The following is a 12295-nucleotide window of genomic DNA, read 5'->3' as shown; positions in this document are numbered from 1 at the left end:
TGCAATGTCCCTCTGATGTACTCGTTCCTGATCCTATCCATCCTGGTCACTCCCAATGAGAACATCAGCATCCTCATCTTTGCTACCTTAGGTTCTGCTTCTTGTCTTTTCCTCAGTGTCTCTAGACCAAACAACATGGCATTGGTTGAAACACACAATAAACTGTAACCCACAAATGACAGAAAATATGGTAATGGTAATGGTAATGGTAATGGTAATGGTAATGGTAATGGTAATGGTAATGGTAATGGTTTTATTTCATTTGAACATGCATCAGATTACAATTGAGTGCATCACATAATCAGTTCACAGTTCCACATGTCCAAAAGGAGTAGGAAGAAGCAAAGCTTATTAAATCCTACCCCTCCATCTGGTACTTTTACAATCAGTAATTTGTTCACTTTCTGCTTTCCTAATATGGTTTAAGGGTTTTTAAAAACATTTTTTTGTAATCTTTTAATTTTTACATTTTTTTGTCCCATACCGAAGTACGAGGTGATATGACCATCCAATGACATAATGTGTACCATAGTAAGTGTCAATATAGTGATATGTATAGCACATCATGACTGGTTCAAGACTCTTCATCCTTGTATTTAGCAAACATCAACTGCTTGTATTGTTTCTTGAATTGGCTCATCGTTGTGCATTGTTTGAGGGTCTTACTCAATCCATTCCGTAGTTTGATTCCACATACTGAAATGCTATGGCTTTTTAACGTAGTCCAACAAATAAAATGAAGGAATCTGTGCATCCAGTTTTAAACCTCAAATGGGTCCTGTCAACTTACACCCAGCCCAAGGTAGCCAAATATACTATTCATTCATTCAATTTCTACCGTTATCCTCACGAGGGTCGCGGGGGTGCTGGAGCCTATCCCAGCTGTCTTCGGGCGAGAGGCAGGGTACACCCTGGACTGGTCGCCAGCCAATCACAGGGCATATATAGACAAACAACCATTCACACTCACATTCATACCTATGGACAATTTGGAGTCGCTAATTAACCTAGCATGTTTTTGGAATGTGGGAGGAAACCGGAGTACCCGGAGAAACCCCACGCATGCACAGGGAGAACATGCAAACTCCACACAGAGATGGCCGTGGGTGGAATTGAACTCCGGTCTCCTAGCTGTGAGGCCTGCGCGCTAACCACTTGACCGCCATGCAGCCCCAAATATACTAAATGGTTATTATTTCTATTTTTCCGTCATGAATATGACGTTCAACCACCTCCTAGCCTTCTCCATGGCAACCAGCCCTCTGGCGCAGCTAATCCTCAAGAGCTTACTCTTACCCTTTGCAAAAGAGTTTCACCAATGACCCAAACACCCACTTTATGGTGTGCTGAGGAACAGGGAAAGGAACAGAAGCAGGGAAGGACAGGTATGTCTTCTCACTGTATCGACTGTTGTTCCATCAGATTAGCCCGAGGGTGGGGGGGCGGTGTGGGAGGAGAAAAGCATCGGCTCTGTTGGTTTGATCTGCAATGACTCAGAGATGATTGAGAAGAACAAAAGCTTCTCTTTCAATGTGATGTTCTATGTTCATGCGGAAAGGAAGGAGGAAATATGTTATGGATGTCATGAAGCATTGACATGATGAGAGCATTCTTTAGTTTCGTTACTGCTAGGCCTCTTTCCCGAAACACTACTTTCTCTAAAAACTAATTATGTTCTCCCAACAAAGCCCCCCCACCTCCTGCCTGCCCCTGTGCTCGCTCACTTGCTGCACTAATCCTTTTGTTGTGGGCCGAGGGGCCCGGCTTTGGCTAGTTCAACTGGGGATTGAGCACCAAGGCCTGCTGTCCTCTGTCGGGTCAGGAAGCAAGAAGACATCTTGTTTCGATGGTCACTTTGTCGCTTTTAATCGTGTGTGTGTGTTTCCTTCTAGTTGCTTCTCAAGCCTACGAACTCGGGGGAATCGGACGACCTTGGTGGGAACATGTGGTTCGGGAGAGCCGCTCCCTCTTCTCTGTTGCTGATCATTTGTTTGTTGGGGACGGTTCGAGTGGACACAGGCCAAGATCAGGATCATTTGCAGGAGGTCCTCAGAGCCTTGGATCTACCGCTTGCTGCTGATGAAGAGTCACGCCTACCAAAGACTCAAATCAGTTTCCTGCTCGCCACGCTTCTTTTGGCGGTGGACTGCCAAGAGCGGACTGGTGCCTCCCAAGATGTCTGTGATAAGGTAGGCCTAGAATCATCCATATCTAAACGACCTTCAGGTCTAGTAACCTGTTTGTCAAGTCTGGAATGTGAGTAAGGCTTAAGTTCTTGACCTTGACTGAGCTACTGTGAGTGCCTCACAAGACCTCTTCATGTCCAGGTTTCTGTTTTGTTGAGTTGACAATAAACAACAAATCTGTAGAGTCCAAGTACCAGGACTAGGACTTCAACACAACTTCCCTTGTGCTGTCCCAGTGTTTGAAGCCAGACGTCGTTCTTTCAGTGCTGGAGGATGAAAAGAAGGCATATCTCACAGAGGACGACTTCCAGCGCATCTCCACTCTTCTTCTGTACTACATCATCAACTTACAGGATACGTGCCAGTCATCTATCTCTTCCTCATCTGCTGGGAGCTATGAATTCTACCTCATGTCTCTCACCAATCTACACCCAGCGGAGGACAGCCACTTCCTGTCAGCGGGTGAGATAGAGAGTATTCTGCAGCTCATCAACCAGCACTACGAGCCATCCAACCAAGAACGTTCTACTCAGTCTGACCTCCAGGTAACACATCTGCTCTTTACGACCTTAACCTCTTCTTCTTCTTTCTCTTTGGGCTTTTCCCTTCAGCAAATCAATCTCCTCCATCCAACCCTGTCTTCTGCATCTGTCTCTCTACCCTCATGTTCTCCTTCACTACATCCATAAACCTCCTCTTTGGTCTTCCTCTACGTCTCCTACCTGGCAGCTCTAATATATTCACTATATTCTCTCCTCTGGACATGTCCGAACCATCTCAGTCTGGCCTCTATGACTTTATCTCCATGGCCAACATGTAATGTCCTTCTGATGTACTCTTTCCTGATCCTATCCATCCTGGTCACTCCCAATGAGAACCTCAGCATCCTCATCTCTGCTACCTCCAGTTCTGCTTCCTGTCTTTTCCTCAGTGGCACTGTCTCTTTCTTTCATTTTAGCTGAAATTCTTCCGGCTGTACGGCGGTCGAGTGGTTAGCGCGCAGACCTCACAGTTAGGAGACTAGGGTTCAATTACACCCTCGGCCATCTCTGTGTGGAGTTTGCATGTTCTCCCCGTGCATGTGTGGGTTTTCTCCAGGTATTCCGGTTTCCTCACACATTCCAAAAACATGCTAGGTTAATTGGCGACTCCAAATTGTCCATAGGTATGAATGTGAGTGTGAATGGTTGTTTGTCTATATGTGCCCTGTGATTGGCTGGTGACCAGTCCAGGGTGTACCCCGCCTCTTGCCCAAAGACAGCTGGGATAGGCTCCAGCACTCCCATGACCCTTGTGAGGATAAACGGTAGAAAATGAATGAATGAATGAAACTCTTCTATCACACATCACTTTAAGACCTTAACCTCAGTTTGCCAAAAACAGCACAGTCAAGTATGCGATATGTACCTTCTCCCAAGCTTTTTGAAGTATAATTTCCTTCCAAATTAGCTCTCAGTAGTTAATTATGATAGATCTTTTAGCACCCTTCCATTGGGGCTAGACTGCAGTCTGTTGAACGATGGACAGACAATCATTAGGACATTGCAATAAAGTGTTCGATGTCTGCTATTGTTGGTTCAGTCATATCACCTTTGTCCACCACAGTGTATTGACGCTACTCATCTGCTGGAAGACGCAAATGAAAAAAATGATGCAGGCGCCAGTGTGACGACCGTGCCTAAAGTGGCCGCAGCCATCATCACTCACATCCTGCAGCGTCGCTGTTTCGCTCGGACGAACCTCCCTCCACCTTCCTTCTTCACAAGTTATATCTTTCAGTCCCTCAATCGTACCAGTGACCTGCAAGTTTTAGGTGAGATGATCCTATTGTGTCCGTCATCAACACTTGCTGATTGTTTTGGATTTCATATGAAGATTTGGAAGAGCTGCTTCATCAACTGGGAGTCGGTGGTGAAGGAAAGAGGCGGAACTCACAGATAAAGGACGGGTGCAAGCCAGAAAGTGGAGACTGGGCACAGGTAAGACATAAATGAAAATCCAGTAAGCTAAAGAATGGTAATGGTAATGGTTTTATTTCATTTGAACATGCATCAGATTACAATTGAATGCATCACATAATCAGTTCACAGTTCCACATGTCCAAAAGGAGTAGGAAGAAGCAAAGCTTATTAAATCCTACCCCTCCATCTGGTACTTTTACAATCATTAACTGTTACATTTATTCACTTCCTGCTTTCCTAATATAGTTTAAGTTTTTTTTTTGTTTGTTTTAATTTTATTTTAGTCACATACCGAAGTACGAGGTGATATGAGCATCCAATGACATAATGGGTACCATAGTAAGTGTCAATATAGTGATATATATAGCACATCATGACTGGTTCAAGACTCTTCATCCTTGTATTTAGCAAACATCAACTGCTTGTATTGTTTCTTGAATTGGCTCATCGTTGTGCATTGTTTGAGGGTCTTACTCAATCCATTCCATAGTTTGATTCCACATACTGAAATTCTATAGCTTTTTAACGTAGTCCTAGCATATAAGTGTTTCAAATGTACTTCTTCCCTGAGATCATATTTCTCCTCTCTTGTAGAGAAGTATTGGATGACATTTTTAAGTAATTGATTTTTAGCCTTATGCATTATTTTAGCTGTTTGAAGATGAACTATATCAGCAAGTTGAAGTATCTGTGATTTTAGAAATAAGGAGTTAGTATGTTCTCTGTAGGCGGCATTATGAATTATCCTTACTGACCTTTTTTGCGGTACATTTAGTGAGTGAAGATTGCTTTTATAGTTATGACCCCATATTTCCACACAATAAGTAAGATATGGTAGAACCAGAGAGCAATAAAGAGTGTGAAGTGCTGGTGCTGGTATTTGCTGGTGTGTGTCCTTTCTGCTGCTACCAAACAGCATGACTTTAGTTTTACTTAGGTTCAAGGACAATCTATTATCATCAAATCATCTTTTTAGTGAGACCATTTCTTCTCTGACCTTTCTAATGATTTCGTCTGTACTCCCTCCAGAACAAAAAGCAATGGTATCATCCGCAAATAATACCAGCTTTAAGTCTTTCGTGACTTTGGAGATATCATTGATGTACAAGTTGAACAGTTTTGGTTCCAGTATTGACCCCTGAGGAACTCCGCACGTAATATATGAACTTGCAGATGTGTATTCTCCTAGCTTTACATATTGCTTTAAGTAAGAAATAAACTATCATAACTTTGTCTTGTTCTCTGGCTCCAAACAGGCCTGCTTTTCAGCCAATCAGCTGGTGGATATTTTTGCTCTGGACCCTCATGTGCCCATTTCCAAGGAGCACTTGAGGCAAATTTGCCCGGCCATCATTCAGCAGTTGCTAGGCAATGTGTGTGAGTCTGCAGAGCCGAATACCAAAAGATCTCCACCTACTGCTTTTGAGAGTAAGACATTTCACGGGGCCTTTGAGGAGAGAACTTTTGCTAACGTGTCTTCATACTCATCCCCATGTCGGTTCACAGAGTTCGGCTACAGCACAGCAGCAGTGCTGCTCATCACACTGGGCTCCATGTTCGGCATCTGCTTGATCTTCTTCAACTCATGCCAGGAAACCTACACACTCATCCTGCAGCTCTTTGTGGGCCTGGCTGTGGGGACCCTCTCAGGTGACGCCCTCCTGCACCTCATCCCACAGGTAAACCAGAAACCAGCACTTTCTGGATCATATAGTCGCTTGTTATTTGAATACTTGCGTATTGGATCATTGGAGATCCTCGGCCTTCATGACCATGAAGATAACGATGACGAGCACCTCGCTGAGCAAAGGGAGTACCTGTGGAAGATTCTTGGCATCATTGCTGGGATCTATGGCTTCTTCCTCATTGAAAGAATCTTCTCCTTTTTGGTCCCTCAACATGGCCACGTAGGTTCCTCCAAACACTTTGTTTACAGAATGAACCCTTGCATAGTTGATCTTCTTCTGCCTGTAGGCCCACTCCGGTGACCTTCCCTTAGAGCTCGGCTGCGATGCTCATAGAGGAAAGTCCATGTCCACCATACAGCTGGTGAGTCTCTAATGCTACCAGCTCATACGGCTTACCACCTTCAGTGTCACCGCAAACATTGCAGCACTGCTATCAAAAAGAACTGCTTAACTTCACAAAAGAAGACACTGTATTGCAATTCTTACATATATACTGTATACAAGTGCTGCTCTCATATTACATAAGAGATGACCTGCGAGGGAGGACAGAAGATGTAGGATGTTGAAGAATGACAAATGCTGCAACCAGCAACCAGTTTGCTGTCTCACTTCTATACAGTTGTCTCTTGTTGAGCGTGGTTAATTGGTTCCAGACCCAACCAGGATAAGTCATTTTCTGTAAAGTAGGATTCAATATCAGATAAAGCACATAGAAGACATTTTTAACATCAGATATGAAAATGTCACCTATGTTTACAGCAGGGACCAGTAGAGGACTTGGACTGTACAGAAGGATCTCCTGAGCATCCAAACAAAGAGAGGCCTTCAAATCAGAGTAAGGTCAACACACCAGATGTAGTACTGTGGTCTGTGATGGTAAACCTTCTCTTTGGGTTCCCAGGACGAGGGGTTCCTCTGCTCGCCATCATGGTCATCGTGGGTGACAGCCTTCATAATTTTGCAGACGGCTTGGTTGTCGGCGCGGCCTTCTCCTCGTCGCCCGAGACCGGCATGGCGACCACCGTGGCCATCCTTTGCCACGAGGTCCCACATGAAATGGGTGAGACACCATCGCTTGTTTTGAGGCGACTGCTCTACTCCATGCAAAACTGAAATAGTCAATTCGTATTGTTTGTGCAATTAAAATGAATGTTTGTGCTGCTTTCATTTTTGAGTTGTTACAGTTTATTTTATAAGTCAACCAAAGTTAACCCCCCCCCGCAAAATAGTCCCATTTGTTTGTGATGCGTTTGTGCTGCATTTGTGCTGTTTTATGTAGGTAAAATGAATGTTTGTGCACCTTTTGTTTTTGAAATATTTATAACGACTCGAGTTTTGAGTCGATAAATTAGATAATCAGCCCCCCGACATGCTCAGATTGAAACCAAAATAGGATAATTTTTTTCCCCACTTCGTTTGTGCTGCTTTTGTGCTGCTTTTGTTTTTGAGAAATTAACAATTTTATAGGTCAACCAAAGTTCACCAAGCTCATTTGGTCCAAATAAAACCAAAGCAGTCTTGTTAATTTGTGCTGCGTTTGTGCTGTTTTATGTAGGTAAAATTAATGTTTGTGCTGCCAAATAGATCATCAGCCCCCCGACATGCTCAGATTGAAACCGAAACATTTTTTCCCCACTTCATTTGTGCAGTTTTGTGCTACTGAAATTAACATTTGTGCTGCTTTTGTTTTTGAGATATTAACAATTTTATTGGTCAACCAAAGCTCACCCAGCTCATTTGGTCCAAATAAAACCAAAGTAGTCCTCTTAGTTTGTGCTGCGTTTGTGCTGTTTAATGTCGGTGTTTGTGTTTAATGTTTGTGCAGCTTTTGTGCAAGTTTTGGGCTATTAGACATGCTCAGATTGAAACCAAAATAGGATAGTATTTTTCCAACTTCGTTTGTGCTATTTTGTGCTATTAAAATTAACATTTGTGCTGCTTTTGTTTTTGAAATATTACACAATTTTATAGATCAACCAAAATTCACCCAAGCCCCATTTGCTCCAAAAAGAAATACCCCAAAATTGTCCAGTTTGTTTGTGTTGAGTTTGTGCTGTTTGGTGTATGTAAAATTAATTGTTGTGCTACTTTCGTTTTTGAGATATTAACGACTCAAGTTTTGGCCTATTAGATAATCATCCCCCCGACATGCTCACATTGAAACCAAAAAATTTTTCCCTGCTTTGTTTGTGCTGTTTTGTGCTATTAAAATGAGCGTTTGTGCTATCATTTTACCCTGCCTTTTGTCTGCTTGTGTCTGGAAGGAGACTTTGCGGTGCTGCTCAGCTCCGGACTGCCCGTAAAAACTGCTGTGCTGATGAATTTTGTCAGCGCCCTGACCGCCTTCATGGGCCTCTACATCGGACTCTTTGTGTCCGCCCAGGTCGAGATGCAGCAGTGGATCTTTGCCGTCACGGCTGGCATTTTTCTCTACTTGTCACTTGTGGAAATGGTGAGTCATTTGTCTATGTGCATTCTATAGGTACACACATTGTATATAATGTCTTTTTTTCCTTTCTGACTTTTACCAGCTTCCTCAAATGAGTCGAGTGAGCAGCCGCCATCCTCGTGTGCTCTTCCTCCTGCAGAATGCGGGTCTGCTGATGGGCTGGTCGTGTCTTCTGCTGCTGGCGCTCTTTGAACATCAACTCACGTTTAATGATGGCTGACTTTCACACTTACTGTTTAGATGATAGACTTTATATACTGTAAGGTACAAATGCACAATAATCAAGCATTCCGCCTTCCAGTTGTGCTATTATTATTCATACAAATGTATTTCTATCAGTATACGTTTACTGCATACTTACGGCGTCACTATTTGAGGACGTTTGGTTGTACAAAGTAACCAAAATATTGGGTACAGGTAGCTTGTGCAGGTGTGTGCCACATGTAAAACTGAATCAAATACGACTGTGATTGAACAAAAACTGATGATTGTTATTATTGTTTCTTAATTCTGCAGAAATGGAGCGCTGATCTGATGAAAGGGACAAATAAAAGCTTGTTATTGGCTTCATGCTCCACCAACCTGCATGACTAATAAGTGTGAGAGCAATATCACAGAGTGCAAGCTCATGCATTGATGTGTCTATTTCTTGTTATTTATTAGACTTTCCTGAGTTTGGGTTGGACAATAGCAGGAAGTCCCTCACCCTTTTGTCTTATTCCCGCATGTCTGCAATCAGGAAATGGCTTTTTACTGTGTGTGTCTTTGTGTTCTGACCATGCTTTGGCATCGTTTTTTGGCCAGGTTAAGTGGCCAGGTAGAGGAAGGAAGAGCCTTTTCAACTTTCACTTGTTGTCCTGCAGGGTCATCAGTACAAATGGGATAAATGTTTTCCTCTTTGAAAGTGAACTATATTATCAGTTCTTCCTTGCAACCACAAAGACAACCGCAAGGGGGAGACAAACAGTTTAAAGTTAAAGTCTGCTTAAGCTGTTTTCATTGAATTGTTTCATAGAGTTGCAAACTCCACGCAGAGATGGATGGAGGGCTGTATGATGTTGTTATTGTTATTTTGTATGATGGTGGATGGATGGAAAGATTCAACAAACTTCCTTGAATGCATCATCATCCACCCTGATCCATCCTACAGGAGCAGCCAGTGTGGGCAGCTGGACGCCGACGAGAAGGTGAAGGTGGACACATCATCATCACCACCTTCGTCTTATGTTCGGTAGAAGCTCCTCCTGCTTCCAAAGTGAGCGGTGATGCTCCGTGGTGAACAGGAGAGTGGAGAACATCAGCGTCTCTTCTTTAAATGACTTAACAAAAAATCACAATGGACACGAACAGTGTGGAGCAGACGATTTTTCAAGTAAGTCACCTTCAAAGTTACTTTTTTTTTACTCTTTTATCTTTGTCCTCACTCCTTTTTACGTTGTAAAACAATATTAAACTCGATTGATTGGCTGATATTACAGTATCGTTCCTGTGTACTAGCATTAATTAGCATGTTTAGATGTACTTAGGACGCCATTGATTGCTAACATTATAGTCGTATTATAGTAGAATTCGAGGACACATATATTCTTTATGGACACATTAAAACATGACAGTCGATGGGGAAAGAGTATTAGACAGCATTTTTAATATTGACAAGGAATTTAATGACGGCTTGGTGGGTTAGTGGTGAACACGTCTGCCTCACAGGAGATTCATGTTGGAGCTTGTGTGGGTTTTCTCCTCCCACATCCCCCCCAAAATGATTGTTATGTAAATTGTATTGTGTAAATTGTCCAAAGATGTAATGTGTGAATGTTCAGACTAGTCCAGAAGGCATATATGTTTTTTTAAAGAAACATTTTAGGTATACTAGATGGCGTTTTACCTCATGGGGTCATGTAGTGGATATATTTAATGTACCTTCAATAAGAAAAAATGACTTGAATCCATTTGGGAATAAAGCTGAATGGGAAACTTTCAGAACAGAAATGAATAGAGAAGTATTCCTTATTTTAAAATGAAATATTTTTGTTTATATGGCATAGAAAGCCTTTTCCCAATCTTCTAAATACATTTTTTACATTATTAGAGACCTCCACATATGAAATAACACCCCTATAGTCACCTCTACAGTCATCCCTCATGACATGACGGTTGGAACATTGTTCCTTCATTCTATCATGTTTTTTCAATAATGTTTTAATAAATTATTTTGAGGGCTGTACGACGGTCGAGTGGTTAGCACGCAGGTCTCAGAGTTAGGAGACCCGAGTTCAATTTCACCCTCGGCCATCTCTGTGTGGAGTTTGCATGTTCTCCCCGTGCATGCGTGGGTTTTCTCCGGGTACTCCGGTTTCCTCCCACATTCCAAAAACATGCTAGGTTAATTGGCGACTCTAAATTGTCCATAGGTATGAATGTGAGTGTGAATGGTTGTTTGTCTATATGTGCCCTGTGATTGGCAGGCGACCACTCCAGGGATTACCCCGCCTCTCGCCCAAAGACAGCTGGGATAGGCTCCAGCACTCCCTGCAACCCTTGTGAGGATAAGCGGTAGAAAATGAATGAATGAAATTATTCAGAATTTGTGATTGACTATGGCCCAATATTAGTCAGAAAATGTTGAAAGACAAGTCATATGTTATATGACGAGGCATTCGTAATGACAGAAAAGACATTACCTTCACACTGGTGTGTCCGACATGACAAAAAAAAGTTATCCTCCCATTTTGTGTGGAAGTGGTATATTTTGGGCTTTTGACTTTATTCGTCTTCCCCTCTCCATTTGAAAGCTTTTCTTAAGTTTACAATAAACAAATTTTACACTCACTTGTTAGCTCGCCAGCATGCTATGCTTCAAGTCGTGATTTTAAGCCGTGCCCTTACAGTGATCCTGTAACCTCTGCATTAGCAATGTGGTGTTAATGAAGAATAATATCAGTGTAAAGGTGACTATAGGGGTGTTATTTCATGTCATGTGCTTCAATATTTGTTTCAATATGCATATTTTTTTGAAAATTTTTTGTGGTATACCACAAAGCAGCATCCTCAGTCCACTATTATTTTCTGTTTTTACAAATGATATAATGTTGGATTGCATGTAGATTGACAATGTTTTTGTCCACAATCATAGACCATTGGTCTAGCTCCTATAGAGCGTAAACTATAAAGTACGGTAGGATTTTCAGTGTGTTAGATGATGCCAAGCTATAATTTTTGTGTTATTTTTACATTTTGAAGTATCAAGGCAAAGCAGCCCGAAGGAAAAGTGGTTTCCAAGGTTCAGACGGTAGCAGCTCCTCTGACACGACGACCAACAGCCTCATTCGCCAGGTAAGGATGACATTTACTGAAAGTCGTGAAGATGTGGGCAACGTGTGTGTAAATCCTACGGCTGAAAGCCGACTGGCATCACTGGGCAGCTCCAGTCATCATCATCCATCAGGCCTGAGATGCAAGCCTCCATGCTCCAGCGCCATTGTAGCCGCTTTGTTATAAAGCAGAGCTGGCTAACGTATCTGGACTATGTAAAAGAAGACCTGCACGGGACAGGATGGGTGCCCTCGCCGAAATGTTTCTGCCTTTTTAGGAGGAGTCACGGTTCGCCTTGTTTTTGGCAAAATGCCGCCTCCTGCTCGTTCTCAACCTTCTGACAAGTTGTGAATGAGCTCCAGTTTCTGTTTTGCATGTGGATTCCTACTGTCCACAAACCAGTCTGACTCTGACTTAATGACACAGGAAGTATCAGTGCACATGTTCAAGACATGTTCAAGTGCGCTCAGGAAGACGAGCAGTGATGGTCAGTGAGGCCCTGCAAGCACAAATATCTCAGATGAGATGTTTGCCACAAGAATGCCCCCACAAGAGCCCACCTTGAGTAACTTCTTAATGGAAATATTCATTATTTCATTCATTTTCGGGCGAGAGGCGGGGTACACCCTGAACTGGTGGCCAGCCAATCACAGGGCACGTATAGACAAACAACCATTCACAATCACATTCATACCTATG

The 12295-nt window shown here is 42.6% G+C and overlaps 2 protein-coding genes across 7 annotated transcripts in view; both read left to right on the top strand.

Moving 5' to 3' along the window:
* Positions 1 to 1346: 1346 nt before the first annotated feature.
* LOC131108707 (zinc transporter ZIP12-like) lies at positions 1347 to 8822 on the top strand. Of its 3 annotated transcripts, none has more exons than XM_058059921.1 (12): positions 1347 to 1385; positions 1893 to 2189; positions 2423 to 2731; positions 3792 to 3999; positions 4062 to 4165; positions 5404 to 5575; positions 5654 to 5826; positions 5902 to 6054; positions 6122 to 6196; positions 6595 to 6895; positions 8100 to 8287; positions 8367 to 8822. In XM_058059921.1, the coding sequence occupies exons 2-12, from the start codon at positions 1944 to 1946 to the stop codon at positions 8502 to 8504; spliced, it is 2067 nt and encodes a 688-aa protein (XP_057915904.1). In that variant the 5' UTR covers positions 1347 to 1385; positions 1893 to 1943; the 3' UTR covers positions 8505 to 8822. The 3 variants fall into 3 exon arrangements, with proteins under 3 accessions (XP_057915904.1, XP_057915905.1, XP_057915906.1); XM_058059922.1 differs by lacking the exon at positions 1347 to 1385 and adding an exon at positions 1762 to 1817; XM_058059923.1 differs by lacking the exon at positions 1347 to 1385 and having other exon boundaries at positions 1809 to 2189; positions 6595 to 6670; positions 6737 to 6895.
* A 605-nt stretch (positions 8823 to 9427) lies between these two features.
* Positions 9428 to 12295, top strand: part of cacnb2a (calcium channel, voltage-dependent, beta 2a) — a 37086-nt gene continuing 34218 nt past the window's right edge. For 2 of the 4 annotated variants that reach the window (XM_058059789.1, XM_058059793.1), the window contains exons 1-2: positions 9430 to 9656; positions 11525 to 11617. In XM_058059789.1, coding sequence (XP_057915772.1) covers positions 9621 to 9656; positions 11525 to 11617 — 129 coding nt within the window. In that variant the 5' untranslated portion in view covers positions 9430 to 9620. Of the gene's footprint in view, positions 9657 to 11524; positions 11618 to 12295 lie in introns of all 4 variants that reach the window. The other 2 variants (XM_058059788.1, XM_058059792.1) reach the window with 2 other exon arrangements.

Source organism: Doryrhamphus excisus, chromosome 21 (assembly GCF_030265055.1).
Source record: "Doryrhamphus excisus isolate RoL2022-K1 chromosome 21, RoL_Dexc_1.0, whole genome shotgun sequence".
NCBI classification, from domain to species: domain Eukaryota; kingdom Metazoa; phylum Chordata; class Actinopteri; order Syngnathiformes; family Syngnathidae; genus Doryrhamphus; species Doryrhamphus excisus.
This window is presented reverse-complemented; position numbering and strand designations above follow the sequence as displayed.